This window comes from Pteropus alecto, unplaced genomic scaffold (assembly GCF_000325575.1).
Source record: "Pteropus alecto unplaced genomic scaffold, ASM32557v1 scaffold3, whole genome shotgun sequence".
NCBI classification, from domain to species: Eukaryota; Metazoa; Chordata; class Mammalia; order Chiroptera; family Pteropodidae; genus Pteropus; species Pteropus alecto.
The window spans coordinates 11,974,280-11,994,336 of record NW_006442484.1 but is presented as its reverse complement, the minus strand read 5'-3'; the positions used below and the strand labels follow the sequence as shown (position 1 = coordinate 11,994,336).

The 20,057-nt window shown below is 43.9% G+C and overlaps 2 protein-coding genes across 4 annotated transcripts in view; one reads left to right on the top strand and one right to left on the bottom strand.

Annotated features, from left to right (window-relative positions):
- Positions 1–862, top strand: part of LYPD1 (LY6/PLAUR domain containing 1) — a 33,001-nt gene extending 32,139 nt beyond the window's left edge. For both annotated transcript variants that reach the window (XM_006921025.3, XM_025039382.1), the window contains exon 3: positions 594–862. In XM_006921025.3, coding sequence (XP_006921087.1) covers positions 594–829 — 236 coding nt within the window. In that variant the 3' untranslated portion in view covers positions 830–862. The remainder of the gene's footprint in view (positions 1–593) is intronic.
- The window catches only part of GPR39 (G protein-coupled receptor 39), a 183,757-nt gene continuing 163,995 nt past the window's right edge, over positions 296–20,057 (bottom strand). For both annotated transcript variants that reach the window (XM_025039381.1, XM_006921432.3), the window contains one exon: positions 296–1,747. In XM_025039381.1, the coding sequence (XP_024895149.1) occupies positions 1,245–1,747 (503 nt within the window). In that variant the 3' untranslated portion in view covers positions 296–1,244. The remainder of the gene's footprint in view (positions 1,748–20,057) is intronic.

Here is a 20,057-nt window from a genome sequence, read left to right as displayed (position 1 = left end):
CTTTCCCTGAGAATAAGGCTGTCCTGGGCACATGGCCAGCCAGGTCAGCCCTCACTAAACCCGGTGGACCTCTCAAACCTAGGAAAAATCAGGACCCCTTCGGTAGGGATCTGATTTATTCCCACTGGGATTTGGTCTTTATTCAGAAAATTCTAGGATTTAATAAATAAATTGTCTAGAGGCATTTCTCCATGGTCACTTACAAAGTAATAATAGAAATAAAAGATCTTGATGTGTAGCTTGTGGTTCTCTCTGGCGTGAGATAGTTTGAACAAAAAAAAAAAAAGGAAAAATCTTTATCTAGTACACTTTTTAAAAAGTGAACTTTAGTTTCGACAACTCTTTATTCACTGGCATTGCATCTCAAATAGCTTTTGGAACAATTCTGTCAAAAGTAGTGAAATGATGACTGCCTCCTTTACCACTTATCTCTTGTGTTTTGTGGAGCTCAGTGAAACAACCAGAAGCACCTCCCTGGCCCACCGAGTCTCAGGGCTGTGAGAAGGGGAAGGACACACTGGGATCTGGGCTCAGAGGGACTTTGTCTGTTGGCCAGTGCAGGTTAACCCAGCTCCTGTGGGTCTGTGTTGCAGGGATCATGTACCGCAAGTCGTGTGCATCATCAGCGGCCTGCCTCATTGCCTCGGCTGGGTATCAGTCCTTCTGCTCCCCAGGGAAACTGAACTCGGTGTGCATCAGCTGCTGCAACACCCCTCTGTGCAATGGACCCCGGCCCAAGAAAAGGAGCAGCTCTGCCTCGGCCCTTCAGCCAGGGCTCCCCACCACCATCCTGCTCCTCAAGTTAGCCCTCTTCGCGGGACACTGCTGAAGCTGGAGATGCTAGCCCATCCTGCAATGTCCTTCTGGCCCTCGCTTTCCCTGCTTCACAAGGTTCTTCTGGGTGTCCTTAGATTCTGGGTAGGGATTCTGCATTCTCTTTTAGTTCCTTTGCAAATAATGAAAGAGTTCCATGTAAAACATTTTTGTAAGCTCTAAATTCAGTCTGAATTTTCAATGTGTACTTAAAGGAAAGGAGAGGGTGGCTTGAAAGCCCCACTCCCTTCTGTAACCAGAGTGAAGGCCCGGCTTGCAGAATCAGCCCTTCGGAGACAATTCAGTGGGCATCTGCCTTTTCCAGGGCCCCTAGATTCTACTCCTGTCCCTGATGGGGGCACTGGCTATTTTGCCACTGCTTTGTGAGGGGAATGTCGCTTTTGTTGGAGGAGGGCTTTCGTACTTGACTTTCACACTTCATGTTCCTGAAAACCATTCTCTGCAGCAGAGTTGTCTGGTTTTGTCTCCCACTTGGGCCCTGATGACTCGAGACTCAATTGCTGGGGCTCAGCCTCGGCCTCGCTCTGGAAAGTGCTTAAGAAAACCTTGTTAGGTCTCCTTGTAGAGGAATTGCGCCCGGAAGCAATGAAAATCAGTGGGCGGCGTGCGGAGCGGGAGCTGTCCGTGGTGGAAGAGACAAAGGTGCGCAGACGCTTCTCGTGGTTGGCGTGCTGCAGCGTCAGGTGGCAGCGCAGCACCTGCCAGAACACCCTGCGGAACTGCCGCGAGGACACGTTGTACAGGAGCGGGTTGATGACCGAGCTCAGGTAGAAGAATGTGTCCGAGAAGGGGAGGAGGATCATGTACGCCCGGAAGTAGGACCTCGTCCAGTCGTACTTGGGTCTGGCTGCAGCCATGATCCTCCGAACCTGGTTAGGCATCCAGCAGACGGCCAGCGTCACAACAATCAGCCCTGAGCAGACAAGAGGAGGTGGGGAGGAGTAGAAATACAGCATGAGAACAACAACAAAAAAACCATAAAATTTTTAGCCCCTCAGTTCTGTGCTTACTGGCCAGGAAATGGTACCAATTTTTCAATGTTGTCTTTGACAGCTTCTTTTGCCACTAGCAAAAAAGAATTTAACACCGTTTCCAGGCTGAGGGCATTTGCTATGTTAAAGACCATTAAATGCTTTAGACAGTTTATTTATACCTGTTGATGCCTGTTAATTTAAACGTTTTCATTGTTGTTCGTGTATCCAGAAGGCATTTTATGTACTTCATTAATCTAGTTTTATCTTTGTTAAAAAAAAAATGTATACAGTATAGCCATATCAGATGAAACATTTGTATTTTAAAGAAGACCCAATGATATCTTCAAGACAAATGGAAGTGGCACCCCCTTGGGAATGAAGAAGCATATTTAGTGACACTGATGTTGCATTCAATTTCAAGGGAAGCCACTTCAGGACTAGCCCATCACTGAGGATGTTTTTTGGACATATATTTACTAGGTGTACACATATCTGTAAAGCACTGCTGTTTCTTTTCAAATGTTTTTAAATAAGACAGTTATCTAAAAACAATGGAAAATAAAAAATTCCCTTCAATTTCAGCTGTAACATGCTCATTGTCCTTGTGGCACTGAGCTCCAGTCTCAACAGACCAGAAATGAGACGTGACTCAGTGGCCCCTCAAGTGGATCAAAAGCTGACTACATGGACATGTTTGCATACCCACATATCTGCATTCTGATTTACACAATCATTATTTCTATGACCTCTGACAAAGAAAAAGATTCTATTAGACCACAGACAACACAAGTTCCATGAGCGTTTACTCCACAGTGACCATTCTCCTCCCCGCCCCCCAAATCCCCAACCAAGAAAAGTCAGATAACACATCTGTAGCACATTTGCTCTCTTCTCTTGGGCTAAGGGGAGGGCAAGAGGACAAGTCAACAGAATGTAAGATCCATGTGCAGAGCTGATATCTTAAAGCTATGTTTTAGATTTTCAGAAATGTTTCATCCCTCTCCTAAATTTGAATAATAAGGAAAATTTATTCACATTTTCAATCCTTCTGATTTTTTAGGAAACCACAGGGAAGCAGTTTTTGGCATTGACCCCTTCTTGCCTCTGGTTGATGGTAAATGTTTCATTAATAAATGCTCTGGGAAAGACAGCCATGCTTATGCATCCAGGCTTTGCACTCTCACATGCACTCACTTGAGCATCCCTCCTTGCCTGGCGGCAGAGTGCCCTATCTGTGTTCTCTGGCACTGAAATAACCCAGCTCCCCCAGCAAGAAATCCTCCACAAATACCAGCTGTCAGCAAAGGGGGCCCTAGGAACTCTGCTCCCCAGTTAGTTTCCAAGGGTTACTCTTGTCAAACCTCAGCACGAGCTTGAAATACAAACCAATCTGCTTATTTCTTTTGAGTTTGCTACCCTAAGAGCACTCAGTAAATCTAAAAAGAAAATAAGCAAAGTTACATACTGATCTCATGAAAGGTAAAAAAGATCACCTTAAGTCAAGAGTATATTCTGAATCACCTAGTTACAGCTGCTGAATGAGAACAAAAATCAACCTTTTTTCTGATTTTAAAAAAATATTTGCAGGAGAAATTGGAGACTTTTCACTGCTTTGAAAAGCATGGGCATTTCCAGACAACTGTGTTATTCCAAGTGTATTATCTCGCCTTGTTTTTATCTCACACAGCTCCAACTGAAAGCTTCATCTCATTAATTGTGAAGGAGCAAGGAAGCTCACCATACCCAGAGAGGCTATGCATCTTCACAAAGTTTTAAATTTTTTTCTCTTCGCTGCCACTGAATTTCAGAGAATAGTATCGCCATCCTCATCTGAGGACTTATTTCCTAGAATATGGAATTTGAGCACAGGGTTTAGATGTGTGCTATGCAACACTGTGAGAAGTTGTACTTCAGACAGCAAGAACCTAGAAAGGCAATAAGAACCACCTTGTACTTACCACGGCTTGAATATAGCACAGCTTTTAAAGCCAGCCTAAAGAAAGGCAATGAGAAAAGAGGGCACGGTTATGTGCAAGCAGAGAGAAGTTATAAAATTGCTCTTCTTCTGTCCTGTCTTTGCTCCTGTTCTATTGATTTCCTATTTGCATGGCCCTTATTCCTCTGTTACCTTCACCCCCTTTGTGGCATCAAATGTCCTCGATTGACCATCACATCAAAAGAAGCAGAGTTTGGAAAAAACCAAGATGCCAGCATCTCAGGTATGAGGCAAGAGGAAGGGATAGATGAAGAGTTATGGCTTAGTTTGTAGTTTTAGCCAGGATAGAATTCTTACTCTAGAATCGAAATGAGCTAAAGTAGGTAAGTGAGAGATACCTTAGTCTGAACGGGTAGCAGAACACAGGTGACCAGACCCAAGTTTCTCAGTGATGAGAAAAAGAAGGGAAATATCAGGTATAGAAGTAGGTAGATTAGATACAAACTATAATCTTGGAGAATGAGAGACAAAGAGCTGATTTAGAAATAGACAGGGATTAAAGATTAGGCATCAGACAGGTCTTGAGGTACGACCAAGAATAATGCTTAATATTTATTGAGTATTAATTTCTCATTTCTGATAATAACCAGGTAAGATCAAAACTGTTACCTTTGTTATACAGATGAGGAAGTTGAGTCTCAGAGAAGGTTAGTTGCCCACGTGCTATAATTAGGACACATGCTGGCTGAACTCCAAAATCCACGATATGTATTTTTTTTCTCAAAGACAATATTGTCTGTTTTGCATATTTTCAATTTGAAAAGTACAGAAAATGCAAGATGGTAAACATGAGCCATAATTCTATCATGGAAAGTGAATGTTTAGCAGCACTGTCCACCTGAAATATAATGTAAGCCACATGTAATTTTAAAATTTCAAGTAGCCACATTCGAAAAGTCAAAAGAGACAGGAGAAATCTATTTTAATATGTTTTTTAATCCAATATACTCCCAATATTACCATTTCACATGCAGTTTCAATACATAATTAACCTAATATTCATGAGATGTTTCACATTCTTTTTTTCATAGTAAGTCTTTGAAACCCAGTGTGGCTTTTATCCTAACAGCACATTTCAGTTGGGACCAGCCATAGGTGGCCACTGGCTACAGCACAGGTATAAGTAATGCTTATAGCTCCCCCTCAAAATCGCAAGGCTCCTTATTTCTTCTTGTTCCCATTTCTCTGCCTCCTTCCCAGCCACATACCCTGAAAAGTCCTGCCAAACCAAGGGCCCCCACCACACACACACACACACACACACACACACACACACACGCACACACGCACACACGCACACATGCACACACACACATACACACGCACACACACCGCCCACTTAGCCCGTATTTATCATCCTAAGATTCTGCCAATGGAACCAAGGTTGACGCCTGATCGTATTTCTGAGTGTGCATTCTCTCAGCCATGGTGTAGAACGGGTTCATCAGATCTTTTCACATAAAGCCTTCTGTATCAGGAGACTACAAATTATCTAAACCCTAAATAATTTTGAAAACACAAATTTCTATCTTGCATCTCTCATTCTATATCTTGCCTAGTCATTTTGGAATAACTGGCAGGGCTGTTGGAATATACTACCTCCATCTCAATTAGAGGTGGGGAAAACGGCTGGTGCCTTTCCTCCTGTGCTTTGAAAGATAATTTTGTTCTAGGAAAATGGAGCATTGGCCATATAGGTACAGCCAGTGACAAATGTGAGGTGTGTGCCTGTGGGCAATGAAATAGAGCTTAGCCTCTGATGGAAGGAAGGGGGGACCAAACCAGCATCCTTGTAAAATTTGTCATTTTATAAGGACAAGTAATTGTTCACTTTTACATTTGGGGAAAAAAAAAGTTCATTAATTTAGATGACACATTGTTGAAAACAAATAGCATGTCCAAAGGTGTTGGTATTCGGGCTGTTTGCCACTGATTCGGCTATAGTCTCGGTTACTCTGTAGCTGAGACAAAACTTTAAAGTCTTAGTCACACCTTAATAGATAGAGCATATTAAAGATATGACTAAATTTACGTTTGGTCACAATCAATTTGGACTTGTATATTACATTGGGGAAAATGTATAATGCTTTGGTCTGTGTGGTGTAACATGCAGCCTGCAGTTAAATAACTTCAGTGTAAACTCGAATGAAGATCAGTGAACTGAACCCAGTCATGTAAAACAGGTAAACAGTTTTAACTGAATTATTGATAGATCTGTATTGTACACCAGACAGCCTCGCACTCTGGGTTAAGAAATACCTTCATATTTTATCTGTTTTTCTGCGTAAAGCACTTCCATTTTTCCTCCTTGATCACTACACTAAAATGACAAGAGCCATTAGATAATGACACAGATTTATACCCGGCAGAGTGAGGTTGTTTAAAAAACAGAAGTGATGCAGATGTCCAACAACATCCTGCACTGAAGCCTGACATTTCAACAGCATCCATGTCAGGCTGCTTGGTTTTGTCTTCAAAAGTGCATTAAACTGTGCCGCCAGGGACATGTCGGCATTCACGCAACTGACACGGTGCTCTGTTTTCTCCCTTCTGGCATTTAAAGTGAAGGGAGCTATTTGTACCCCAGAACTCTTAGAGTCATCAGAGACTGGGAGGCGGGAAGAGAGACCCACTGCAGAAATCCCTTGTCCTATAAATGACAGAACTGAGGTGAAGTGACTCACTCAAGGTCTCACATGTCTGAGTGGCAGGATGCCCGCTACCTTGCCATACTGCTCGGAACACTGGATTCTACCCTAGACTGACAAACAAGCCTATCATATTTAAATGTAGTTTTGTTTTTCAGGTTTAGGCTCAAGTGCTGACCATTCTCAGTGTGGAATGCAGTGACAGGCAGGACTATCTTAGACTCCTGGCTAAAGTCAGTGCAACACCTTTTCAATACACTGTCTGAGTTCAGTTTTAGAACTAGGTCCCTCAAGAACAGGTACATGACAAAGCTCTGGAGGATGCACCCCACCGCCCCAGGGCAAAGAAAGGTGAAGTCCAGCCAGAGGGAGCTGAAGAATGTTCAGAAAACAAAATATGATTCCAAGTCATGACCTGGTGACCAGGCCTGTAATGACTCCATCTATCTATCTGTCTGTCTCTCTGTCCATCCATTCATTCATCTATCTAGCCATCCATCCATCTTACATAAGCACCTGCCAGAAAAGAATACTTAGCTAGTACTAAGCAGAAAAGATGCAAAAATTTGATCTTTCCCCCAAGCAAAGATATTTTGTGTGATTTAAAGAAATCCTAAAGATTTGCTTTTCCACTGGATGTTAGAGTCACATTTTACTGAATCGCTGAAACCTTAAGGGTGCTGAAGGGTTGTTGAGTATGATTTAGGATTTCTGTGATTAGTATAGCCTCTCCATGCTCTTCTCGCCCCAATATTCTAACTTCTCTCTAACCCTGACCACAGTAAGCAGGAATTAGACAGCCCCTTCCCTTCCACCACTAATTTAAGTTCTCTGCACTTTGTTTATTCACTCAGCAAATATTTCTTGACTGGCCGGAGTCTATTATAAACCCCGTCCTAGGCACTGATAAAAAGTTGAGGAGGATGAGGCAGCCACAGCCTGGTGACCATTTGCAAAGAGCTATCAGAGCAGTCTGGAAAGGGCATTATGGCAGCAATGAGAAGGGCTAGCCGACCACACAATGGGGAACACTCAAGACAGAAAAATTAAAGGAGAGGAAGAGTAAACAGTAGCCAGGAAAACAGTAGCCAGGCAAAGACACAGCATGAATAGGCCCTGGAGGAATGCAATGGTCAGTTCACCTTCTGAGAGCTGCAAGGCTCATTGTGACCAGAACAAAGGGGTGGGTGGAGACAGGGGGTGGGAAAGGAAGATGGTTAGAAAATACTCCTTCAGGTTTTGTGGACAATAAATTAATTTGCATATAGTAGGGTGAGGAACATCTGCTTGTCAGCTGACATTTAAATAGCAATTGCCAGTGGAAAGTAAGCATATGGTTAGTTGAATGAAGAGCCATCCATCCATCTTACATATCCATCCAATAAAAGGTTTTAGCACTCTCTCAATTTATATCTTTTGTGTTTGCCAATCTGCTTCTGCCAGCCAGTTGAGACATGATCTCACTAGTTGGCTTTGTCCAACATGAGGAGCTCAAATCAGCACCGACCTTGATTTAGTCTTTACCATCTAAGACAGTGATCCTTAAAAGGAAGTTCCTGGAATAGCAGCATCAGCCACACCTGAGAACTTGTTAAAACTGCACATGTTAAGCTCCAACCCAGATCTTTTGAATCAGACTCAGGCTGGAGCCTGGCAGTCCAAGGTTAGGTAGCTCACTGTTGGCTCTGATGCTCACTCGGATCTGAGAACCACTAGTCTAAGAGAAGCACAAATTGAGGTAGAGCCCTAATTTGTGGGCATTGTGGGGCTCTATCACTGTCACATGCTTGCTTCTGAAGCATCACATTTTGAGTGTCTACAGTCTGAGTGGACAGTAAGAACCCCTCCCTCTAGTTAATCTCCTTGACAACCAGCTTGCCAGGCTCTCTCAGTCCTGGTACAGCCCTCCCCCTTGGTCCTGTCTCCCATCTTTTTTCTCTCTTTTGTCCCTTTGCTCCCTTTCTTCTCCCTTCTCCCTACTCTTCCCCCCTCCTCCATTTCTCTTCTTTCTTTACATGTTTCTCCAGTAGATAAACCAATGGCATCTCTCTTCTTCTTTTTTCCCCCTTTCTCCCCTCCGTCTTTTCCCAAGATCACCATAAACCAAGCCATATTCAGCCTTTGCCTACATTGCTAGTACATACCTTTTCTCCCTTTCCATTATTTTCTTAAAAGACTTTGAGAAGGTGACTGCATTAGCAGCAAGCAAGTTCTCTAATAGCTAACAAGTGGCTTCCTGTGACACGATCACCACTCATTGCCATGTTTGCCAAAGGAAAGCGGAGAGGCTTTAGAAGTAACAGAGGATGTGAGGGACACAGGTGGTGACCATGCACTGGACATACCCCCCACTAATAGCCAGCTCCATGTCCAATGTCCTCTGACGCTGCCAGGGCTTGCCTGGATACCTTGCGGTCACTTTTCCAGTGACCTACGAGCTTAGTAATCTTCATTTAAACCGTCCGACTTCTTGCCCTCTTTTCTACTGAGAAATGTTCTATAAGACAAGATAGAAGAACGGTTGGGATTTGTTTTTCAGAGAAGGGTGCAGGCCACAACTTTAAAATGATGTAAAGGCCACAGATGGCTGCTTCTGTCCAAGAAAATAGATGGTTTGATGTCCCGTCCTTGTCCCAGCTATTTGATGGAGCCCAAAAAGACTTTCTCCCCAGTGTGTCTCCAACCACCGTGTGGAAGGCAGAGACCCAGATTCCAAATGACTTGCAATTTGCTCAGCATTCCATCCATCTCACTCTGCTCTACAAGCTTCGATACAAGAAGAAAAACTATAAATCGCTACAATAATATATATATTTCTAAAATAAGCCCTTCCGTCTGGGAGCTATAGGACAGCCACTTGCACTCAAATTAAGCAGCATTTAGGGTTGTCATCATGGTTTAGCGCCTCTGCTTCTCGATGAATGCATGGAAAATGATGAACTAGAATCTATTAAATATTTTTCTATGTGGATCTCAATTGTATGCACCTGTGTGGTTTTCTCTGCAAACAGTCTATTCTAAATCTACTACTAGTAAAGTCCCCATGTGCGGTTTAGCTACAAAGGCTCATAGCTGTTTCTCAGCAAGACAAGTCAAACCAAATGTGTCTTCCCTTAGAACACACAGCCCGGGAGTGAGTGGTGGTCACGAGAGACACCCTCCACGCCGGCTGGGGAAGCTGTGGCCTGTGCGATGGCTAGGCCATCCCCTCCAGTGGGTCAACTCAGACCACCCTAGCACTGGCCGTGCCACTTATACACTGCCTAATGCTAAAAGGCTGCAGTTTCTAATTGAATTTAATTCCCTGCAAATGGTAGAGAACTAAAACACCTAACGGAATGTTAGCACTGAAAAAGCCTCAGAGATGAATCTACTGGGGAGCCAGCTGAATCCCCAGAAAAGTGGGACAAGGTGCCCAAAATCACACAGCCCGGGAGTCTAAACATAGGACCTTCCAGTCTGGTAGTGTTTGCACTGGCCCCAAGCTGCTTGCAGAGCCCAATGTAACCAGGTGGACTTCAGATGGAGCAGCCAAGTGCACGCAACAAAGGTAACATGGGCATTCAGGGGTGCGGAGGAGAGAGGACATGCCTGCAGATCTCGTGCCCTGCCTCTCTCCAAGGTCCGTGCTTGCAAGTCCTCTGTGCAGCGGGACTCTGGACCCTGGGAGAATGAGCACCGAGTGCCTGTGACTGAGGCAGGGGCAAGTAACCCCCCCTAGTCTGTTCTATTTTTTGTTCTTCAAGCCTTTGAGCGTGCCGATCCCTCTACCTAGGCTACATCTTCCTTATCCTCTGCACTTCCTCCTCCTCTGTCCCTTCCTCCCTCCTCTTATTACCCCAATTGCCCATGCTTTGTCCAGCTCTTATTCTACAAGTTTCTGCTTAGTGGCACTGCCTCCAGGAAGCCTTCCTTGTCTCCACAAGGTTATATTAATTTCTTTACTATGAATTCACTAGCACCTTTTGCTTTTACCCCCATCATCATAACACTGTAGTATAAACTAGACCATAAATTCCATGTCGGCAGGACTCTTCATCTTCACTGTTATATTCTCAGCACATAACAGAAAATCTTTACACAGTCGTTCCTCAGTAAATGTTTGGGGGAGGGAGAGTGGTGTTGGAGGTCCCAGGGAGGGGCTGGGTAGGAGGGCATTTAACATTCATGAACTTAATGTAAACAGAATCAATTGAAGCCAACTTCCCTGTCCAAAATGGTCAGTACTAACCCTCCTGATGCAGGACCTAGTGCCTGGATCATTTCCATCTCCTGCCCTGAGGGGAAGAAAAGGAGAGAGTGGGGAATGAAAGAAGGGATCATCTCATTCAAGAAAGACCAAAAAACCCCAGGCCCAGGAAGCCCAAGAACCCCCAAAACCAAGAGGTCTAGACAGGGGTGAGTGAGGAGTCTTGGGTTCTAAAACTGCCTTCAGAAGCCAGCAGATTTAGTTTCTCACCCCTCTGTGCTACACCAAGCCCTGAGACCTCTATGCTAAAAACCTGCTTCTTTTCTTGTTTCTCTTCAAGAAAGCCTCGTGGGGTACGAACAGTACCCATGAGGATCAACAGGTGAAACAAGATGTAAAGAAACCACATTTACCAAAGAAACATGTTGGAGGACATTCACTTGTCCCAAAATAATTCACCTCCGGGCCCTGTAAATCAGTCCCCATAAAGATGCTACAAGTCTTTCATCAGAGAAGCTATAGGCCAAGACCCGAAGCATAAGGGTTGGAGGCTGCAGCCCAAGGAGGGAACTTATAGAGAAAGCACCTAGAAGAGCATCTGGTAAAGTCAGAGACTATGTCTACATGATATGCCACGTGACCTCTTGAGAATGAAATCTTGCAATTATAACTCTAAATTTCCATCTGGGCACAACTTGGTTATAGGGAGTTTAGGGAGAGCAAAATATGACCGTGGCTGGATGGACACCCCTCCCACTCTATGTCTATCACAAATATTCCTGTAACATATTCCCCGCTAGCACCTCCTGCGTTGCAACTACACCCCCCAAGGGATGATCAGCTTTACTCTCTAAAGCTTGGCTCATCTGGAAAATGACGATAACTGCTGGATGATTAAAGGAGCTAATGGTTGTGAAGTGCTCAGTACAGTGCCCACTGCCATTTAAGGGCTCATAGCATCACCTTCACCACCTCCATTTCCACCACCACCATCATCACCATTTCCATCACCTCCTCCACCACCTTACCACCAACATCCTCACTGCCATCAAGATAGCTCCCCAGAGGTCAGAGATTTAGGAGAAGGCTGCCTATAACCACAGGATGTCAGACACTTTCCAAGCCTAAACTCACTGATAAGGCCCAGAAAGATTCTGTAACTTTACCAGATTATCTCACTAATTAATAGCAGAGAGAGGACCAGCACTTCTCTTAATTTCCAGGTCACCGTTCTTGCCCCTACCTGGAAATGGGGCTCCCACTACTCTTCTTTAAGGTCCTGACTCACTTATCCCTCTTCTAACACACACACGCACACACGCACACACACACACACACGGGTATTTGGGGTTTAATGGAGCTAGAGAGGCAAGAAGTGAAGGCTGTAATAAAGGAACTGACAGAAGGCAGGATTGCAAGAAGAAGGAAAAATTCCCAATCACAGGAAGAATGGAGGCCTGAATCCCTTCCCAACTCCTGATTCCTACACAATTCTACTCCAGGAGGAATGACAAGGGCATAACTGCCTGATCATCTGGTCAATTAGGCTAAGAAGGCCTTCACTCCCAATGAGCCTGATCCTCGCTTCTTTCCTGCATCTTCACTCTGCCCTTGGGAACACATCTGCAGCCTCATCCAGTGCCCTATGTCCACATAACCACAATGGTACAAAGGAGAGGATAAGAGCTGCAATTTGGAGTCAGACAGACCTAGGTTTGAATCTCAGCCTTGTCATTTCCCAGCCGTGTGACCTTTGACTTACACCTCTGCGAAATGGATAAAATAAATACTATCCATCTCACGGAGTTATTGTAAGAAAAGCTAAAGGAGATGCATGCACATAAAGCACCGAGCATAGGAGCAGTAGATGGACGGCAGCTCATACTACTCATTACACAATCCAATCAGCTGCCCCGCCTGGTGGTAATGCTAGTTAGAATTAATATAGTGCATGTCTATTTTAGACACCCTTCTAAGCACTCAACTTACACTTGCTTATTTAAACCTTACAATAAGCCCCACGTAGATGGCCACTACTGTATAATTTTATTACTATTATACAGATAAGAAGTTTGAGATATGGATAGCTTAAATGACCTTGCTAAACTCACAGCTGACAAGGGCGAAAGTTAGACTCAGCAGCCTGGTCAAATCCATGTGCTTGGACACACTACCTCAGTTACCTGCCATCAGCTGGGGACCCCTGAGAGGATCAAAAATCAAATGTTTTCTGAGTCTCAAATTAAAATTAAGGTATTTCAATTCAAATGGTCACGTTCGGAAATACATTTCTTCATGTGAGTTTCATGGTGAAAAACAGAATCTCAGCTATCAAGAAATGAAGACTCTCCTCTAACAAATCTCTATGGCGAGCAAGGTATCCATCTCTCCCGAAAGGGCCCTTTTACATTTAAAGTGAACACAATAAACTTCCCTGTTATTACAAGAAAAGCTTAATGGAATTCAAAGAAGCAAACTAGCTTTGAATAGGAGTCTGGCAGGCTAGATTCCTACAGAATGTCTGCTTTTGATTGGATTTATTTTGTGGGAGGCAAGAACCCCTACCCCATCCCCACTCCTATGCACAGGCAGAGTTCTGGAGAAGGATACTTTCCCAAGAAAATTCATCTGAATTCATGGTTGAAGACTATTTTCACTCATCACAGTCTGGCTCTTCCCCTCCCCATAAATACTATCTAGAATTTCGTTTCAAAGTAAAATAAAAAATGAGTTCAGCTCCCCATTATCTAGTCATATTATGTAAGTTAGCATAGAAATTCCTGGAACAACCTATAGCCAAAGACTAGGACAGGAGGCAAAAAATGAAATTGGCTTATAGGAGAGATATCAAAGAGGTTCATGCAGGAGCCGGGCTCATTCCATGTCTGTTTTAGAACTGAGGGTCCCAACTGAAATCAGTAAGCTCTCGGGAAAGTTGAAGAAATGGTATCAGGTTTTTAAGACAGGGTTTTATATGAGAATGATCAGATGAGGATGCCTTCTTTTTAATAATTTGAAAATGAAAACCCTGTTGCATGACAAGAATAATTTCCTCCTCATGGAATTTTCTTTTAATAGAGGCAAAAAAGACTTTGGGAAAATAGTCTTGCAGATTTGGGAACATTAATTATAATTTCACCTATCCAAATGCAGCATTAACTGTCAGAGAAGTACATTATTATACATAGTAAATCCAGTCCAACCAGCAATAATGACATCTTGATTTAACTTTTAGTTCTATTCCTCATCTGTAATCTCACTTGCTGAACTCCGAATGGCAGAGCACTTCTAGGCGCTGTCCTTAGCTCTCTATATTCTTCTCACTCCATCTTCCTGGGTACCTCCTCCATGCTGCTTACTTGAAATTCTTTGCTTAGGGATATAGAATTCCAAAATCAATGTTGCCAGCCTCAACAGACATCCACAGCCAGACCCTATAGCCAACTGCCAACTCAACAGCATGGCTCAGAGCAGGCGTTCACAAACCCCGGGTCTCAGTCTAGTAGTGGTTCCTGGCCTGATAGGAACCGGGCCTCACAGCAGGAGATGAGTGGCGGGCAGTGCGTGAAGCCTCATCTGTATTTGCAGCCACTCCCCAGAGCTAGCATCACTGCCTCAGATCCACCTTAGATCATCAGGCATTAGATTCTCATGGGAGCCCAGGTTCCTGGAGCCAGAAAGGTTGGGGACCGCTGGCTTAGAGAGCTCATCTGCACCAGTATTGGGACAGGTCCAAACCGAATTAATGACCAGCCACCTACCCAAACCTGCTCTCGCCACTGTTCCCAATCTTAATAAACTCTACTGTCGCTCACTGAGTTTTTTTCTAACTGGAAACCTACGAGTTGTCCTATTCTACTTCCTCCCCCTCACTCCCACATTCAATCAATCCCTAAGCCTGTCTTTTATACCTCCAAAATCTATCCCCTTCTCACGATCTTCACTACCACCCCTGCTCCCCACCCCCAAACTAGGGCTGCCATTATCTCACACCTGGACTAGGCAGAAGTGTCCTAGCTGGTTTTGTTCAAAATTACTCTTGCCCGAGACATTTTCCACACAGATCAGGATCATCTCATTAAATTAAAATGTTCATGTCACCCCTTTGCATAAAACCTTTCAATGGCTTATTATTGACCTTGGAATAAAGACCCAAATTTTTAACAAGTACTATAAGATCTGACCTGGCTCATTCGTTCAGGCCCTCTTGGTAGCACCTTCCCTGACTGCCATATTTACTGTGAATACCCAACTCTTTCTTACTTCCTGGAAGCCGCCAACTCCCTCCTGCCCTGCGGTGCATTCCCAGCCAGGCTCCCTTCTCCTCACTTTGCTAGTTCTTATTCATTTTTTCATTTCTCTGCTGAAATACCACTTTCCCTGGAAAGCTGTCTGAGACCTGATGTTTGAACCTCATGTCATAAGGCCCCATTGCTCTATACTTCTTGGCTGTGCTCTGTATATTTGAATGTATTTAATTTAGAATATGTGTCTTATATGCCAGTATCCTCAGACATGTGTGTGCCATGGGGTTAGAGACTAGGTCTGCCCTGTTTTATGTCTGCAGTGCCTGGAACAGTGTCTGGCACATGGTAGATGCCCAATACATGTGAGAAAACCCTTCCAATTTGACATTCATGACCAGATAGTGAGGAAAATGGGGGTGGGGGCTGCTAGCCCTATTTGTACTGATGAAAAGGATGACGTGCATTACATTGAACCTGATTTGGTTCAGGTTACAAAGAAAATGAGTGGAAGACAAAAAGCCTAAAATCTGGGATCTTCCAATCAAGGATGTTCATAAATTCAAGTATATCACCCCAGCAGCACGTCTCCATGTCTGCTACTCACTCTTCCAGAAACCTAACCCCACACCTGCTCCCAGAGCTCAGCTGAGAGAGGGAGGCAAGCCTGGGACCTTTCCCAGGGTGGACTGAATATTTTCATCAAACCTTTGTCTGGAAGGACCTGCACAGCCGTGAGCAACTTGGGCCTTCAAATGTCAAACAACCTCAGAGATGACACATGAGTTGCCTCGCCTGTAAAATGAGGAGTTTCTGAGGCCCTGTCTGGCTATAAAGTTCTGCTTGTTTAACTTCTCTGTACTCCAGGATCCTCACCTAAAAATTACAGGTGATATAAATCACATTCACAGGAATATTACACAAATTAGATAATATGCTTATGCTTTTTAGTGTTTTTAGGTACACAAATCCGAGGGAATTCATTCAATAATTCATTCATTCAATAATCATTCCTTTATGTAAAATCCTGTGATACCTAATTGTCTTTACTCTTGCTACTCAGAGTGTGGTCCATGGTATCCCCTGAAAGTTTCTTAAAAATGCAGGCTCTCAGGCCCAACCTCAGAATCTGCTGATCAGAATCTGCATTTTAATGAGACACTCAGTTGACATGTGACCTATGCTTTAGTCCAAACTTCTTAATACCACACCCAGGTCCTTCATCACCTATCTGCTGCCTGTTTCCTGAGCCTTGTCACCATTCCCCTGCTGAGCCCCATGCTCTGGCTTTCCCAACTAGTTCATATTTCCAGGCCATGCCAAGTCTCTGTCCAAGAAAGACTCCAGGAAACTCCTACCCGCTCAAGTATCCTCTCTCCTGGGAAGGGTTCTTTGTCCAAAGAAAAGAAACCTCCACAAACCTTGTCCTTGCTTCCATGGCAGCACAACCACACTATTTCAATGATGAATTTCTACATCTGGCTCACTGTGGGTACCCGGAGAGCGGCCTATGTCCCAGCCATCAGCCTATGTCTAGTATATAGCACAGAAGGGATTCAATACATGTTTATTGAAACTTTTTTAAAAATTTAATCTCATCAAAATATGTGCCAAAGTCCCAGTCCCACCCTGCGTTTCTGACTAAACTGGAATACACACACACACACACACACACACACACACACACACACACACACACACACACACACACACATCTCTTTATTACTTAGGGTAATGGTACTTAGAAAAATGATTGTGGACTTATAGGAGAAAAATCAGACACCACCTTTCCCAACTCTACCCCAGAAAGATGTACATAGAATATAGTGGCTTCACGTTGTTCCAGAACCTAGATAGAACCAGGGAGAGAGGGCAGGAGGACAGACCCATCTTTCCCCAGGAAAGCCACCTCCTAGCCTTGGATGGGTGAAGAACAGAATTCCCCCCTTCTGCTAGGGCCCTGCCTAGTGCCATGCTAGAATTTGCAGGTCTCTCAAGTTTGAAGTGACAACAAACTGTCTATGGCCATGCTACCCTGAACAAGCCCGATCTCGTCTGAAGTGACAACAAATCTGTGAGCCTCCTGAGCTGCATCTAGGAGATGATGGAGAAAGATGAAGGAGACAAAATAGCCCCTTCAAGAAAATCAATCCAACCCAGGAAAGGCAAGCTGGAATACAGAGCAATGCAGAAGCCTCTGAGCATCAGCTCTGGAAACTCTAGAACACCTTTGGGAATAAGTGCTCCCAGGGCAAGGCTCTACTTGAAGATAGCTCTGGCAGGAGCAAGGTCCAGGTGTGTGGTGGGGGAGTATAGGCTGTGAGATGCACCTAAAGTGGGGCGGGGAGTGCGAACAAGCAAAGCGCCAAGGAGAACATGGGTGAAGGCGAAAAGCTTGGCTCAGTGCTTGTTGGAACGAGCATGGTCAGAAGCCTGAAGTATGATCCAGAGCTCCCTTAGCATGTGGCTTCCTAGGCCAGAGCAGGCACCCTTCTTCATCTGATCACAGGTTGGTCACACTTGGCTTCAGAGCACCATACAGATTTTTCCACTCCTCCCTCCATACTATAGATGAGGAAAGGAAGAGCCAGGGCTGGCAAGAGAGTCACCCAAGTCAGTTGGCCGGCCAGCTACTAGGAAAGCAGGACCCAAGCCAGACCTCTTTCTCCTTCCCTTGGCCAAGTCTCTTTCTTTCGACTCTGATGTTTATGACTCACACCACTCTAGACACTAAAGCCCTGGCTCAGATGGCAGCTCTGTGGAGTGAGAGTAGCTTTAGGGTCAAGACCTCTGGCTGAGAACCGGCTCCTTCACAAACCAGTAGTGGGACCCTGAGGAGTAAGTTACTTAACCTTCTTGTCATCATTTTCTTTGATTGTGAAATTGGGAAATTAATATCTTCCTTACGGGATAATTGGAATATAAAATGAGGTTGTACGTCAGTACTTCGCATATTGACACACAATAAATATTATTTCCCTTTCTCTGTTTCCTGGAATCCTGGGTTAGAAGGAAAGACAACATAGCATCTTCTCCACCATCCTGCTTCAAGCATGGTATTTTCTGCACACGCTGCACTTGGGTTGCACTAATGTAGCAGCATGCTTACAATTCAACTCAATTCTGGCACTACTTACCTAAAGATAGCGTCAGGGCCCATGAGTTAAGGGCTTAGTCCTACAAAATCGCCCCACTACCCTCACTTCAGATGCCAGTCGCAAGCCTAGGTTGCCACCTGTGCTTCTGACTGACAGGGTATAGATTTGAGATTTCAATGACTCCCACCTTGGGTTCAAGTAACTTCTTAGAAGGGCTCACAGAACTCAGAGAAACATTTTACTTAATAGATTATCAGTTTATCATAAAAAGATAGAACCCAGAAACAGTCAGAAGGAAGAGATGCATAGGGCAAGGTATGGGGAAAGGATGTAGAACGTGCTCTCTCTGGGGAGCCACTCTGCCCACATTTCCACATGTCTACCAACCTGGAAGTTCTCCAAACCCAGCCCTTTGGGGTTTTTATGGAGGCTTCATGACATAGGCATGACTGATTAGATTATTGGCCATTGGTGATGGAACTCAATCTCTAGCGGCCTCTCTCACCTTCCCAGAGGTCAGAGGTGGGACTTAAACTTCCAACCCTCTAATCACTTAGTTGGTCTTCCAGGCAACCAGTCCTCCTCCAGAAGTGCTCTCCAAAAGTCACCTCATTAGTATAACAAAAGACAGCTTGATTGCTCTCATCACTTAGGAAATTCCAAAGTTTTTAGGAGCTCTGTGCCAGAAACAGGAATGATGACCAAATATATATTTCTTATTATAAATTGCAGTATCACAGATGGTAAAGTAGGTGCCTGACCAGAATTAATCCCCCTTTCCTCCAGTGAGAGTCCACCCTGATAGTCCTTCAGGAAGCCGGCTTCCTGACTCAAGCCCTGAAGTCCCATTGGGGGTTGATTCTATCCACAAAGACAGTTAGATAATGAAGGAATAAATAATCAGAGTCACAAAGGCTGGTTCAGCGATGAGTATGGGACCCAGTCAGGCCAACGTGGGACATCTGCTGGAATGATGAAAAAGAAATACATTGCTGGAATTGCTAAACTGAGAAAATATAAGCCTGTAAACCTGTGGCCATGACTGACCCAATATGGGGGAGATGGCCTTCCTCGAAACTGATGCCAATGCAAAGGATAGACAAATGAGGTGGGGATGAATTTAAATATTATTTGAGCCTGGATTTGGCCAGGCCTGAAATGAAACCTACCCATGGATTCTTCAATTATATGAACTAAAATATTTTTTCTTCCCTAAATTTTTTTTTGCTTGTCAATTCGAATATGTTTTTCTCTCACTTCCAACCATAATAATCCCAGTTATATAAAAGTCTTTAATTTAGTGACTTGTAGAGAAGATTCTTCAGTCTCCTAAAGTAACATCGCTTAGTCTCTCAGGTATAACCTGAACCCCTCCTCCTATAAATAAATATTTTCTTTTGCCCATTTGAAATAAAAGAGTGAGAGGGATGGCTGCTCTCCACTGCTCGAACCACTAGGACTTTGCCTTCTTGAAGCTGATTTCTCTCCTTTCTCTTTATTGACTAAAGCAACTCAATCTTTGCCTTTCATAGGAAATCTATACTTATTTACTTGCTTCCTGCTGCAAAAAAAAAAAAAAAAAAAAGCTACCCTTTCTCTTCCCTCATGCAAGGTATTTTTAGATGTAGAGCTTAGAAGGGATATCAGAGGTCATTCCAGTGGCGTTTTATCTTTTGGCCAGTGAGAAAATAAGATGAGGGCTGAGTCTCTGACTTCCAGGTCAGTGCCTTCTCTCCACATCCCAATATTTCAAAGGATATCAATGCTTTAAAATGACATCGCACACAATCTAAGGCATTTATATGTTGATTTAAATATTGAATTCTTATCAGAATTCCTTTCAAGAAAGCACTGTAGCCTTAGATTCTAGTCCCAGCTCTGTACTAACCAGCTGCGTGAACTTGAGCATATCATTTAACTAGTCAAGATTTGTTTCTTTGTGAATAAAATTGAATGTTGGACTACGAGCATCACGAAATATCAGAAATTTAATGAATCTAAGGCAAATCATGGTCACTATAAAGCTGTATGCTGCATCAGTCTCAAATGGGAATAAAAATTCATCCCAATACTG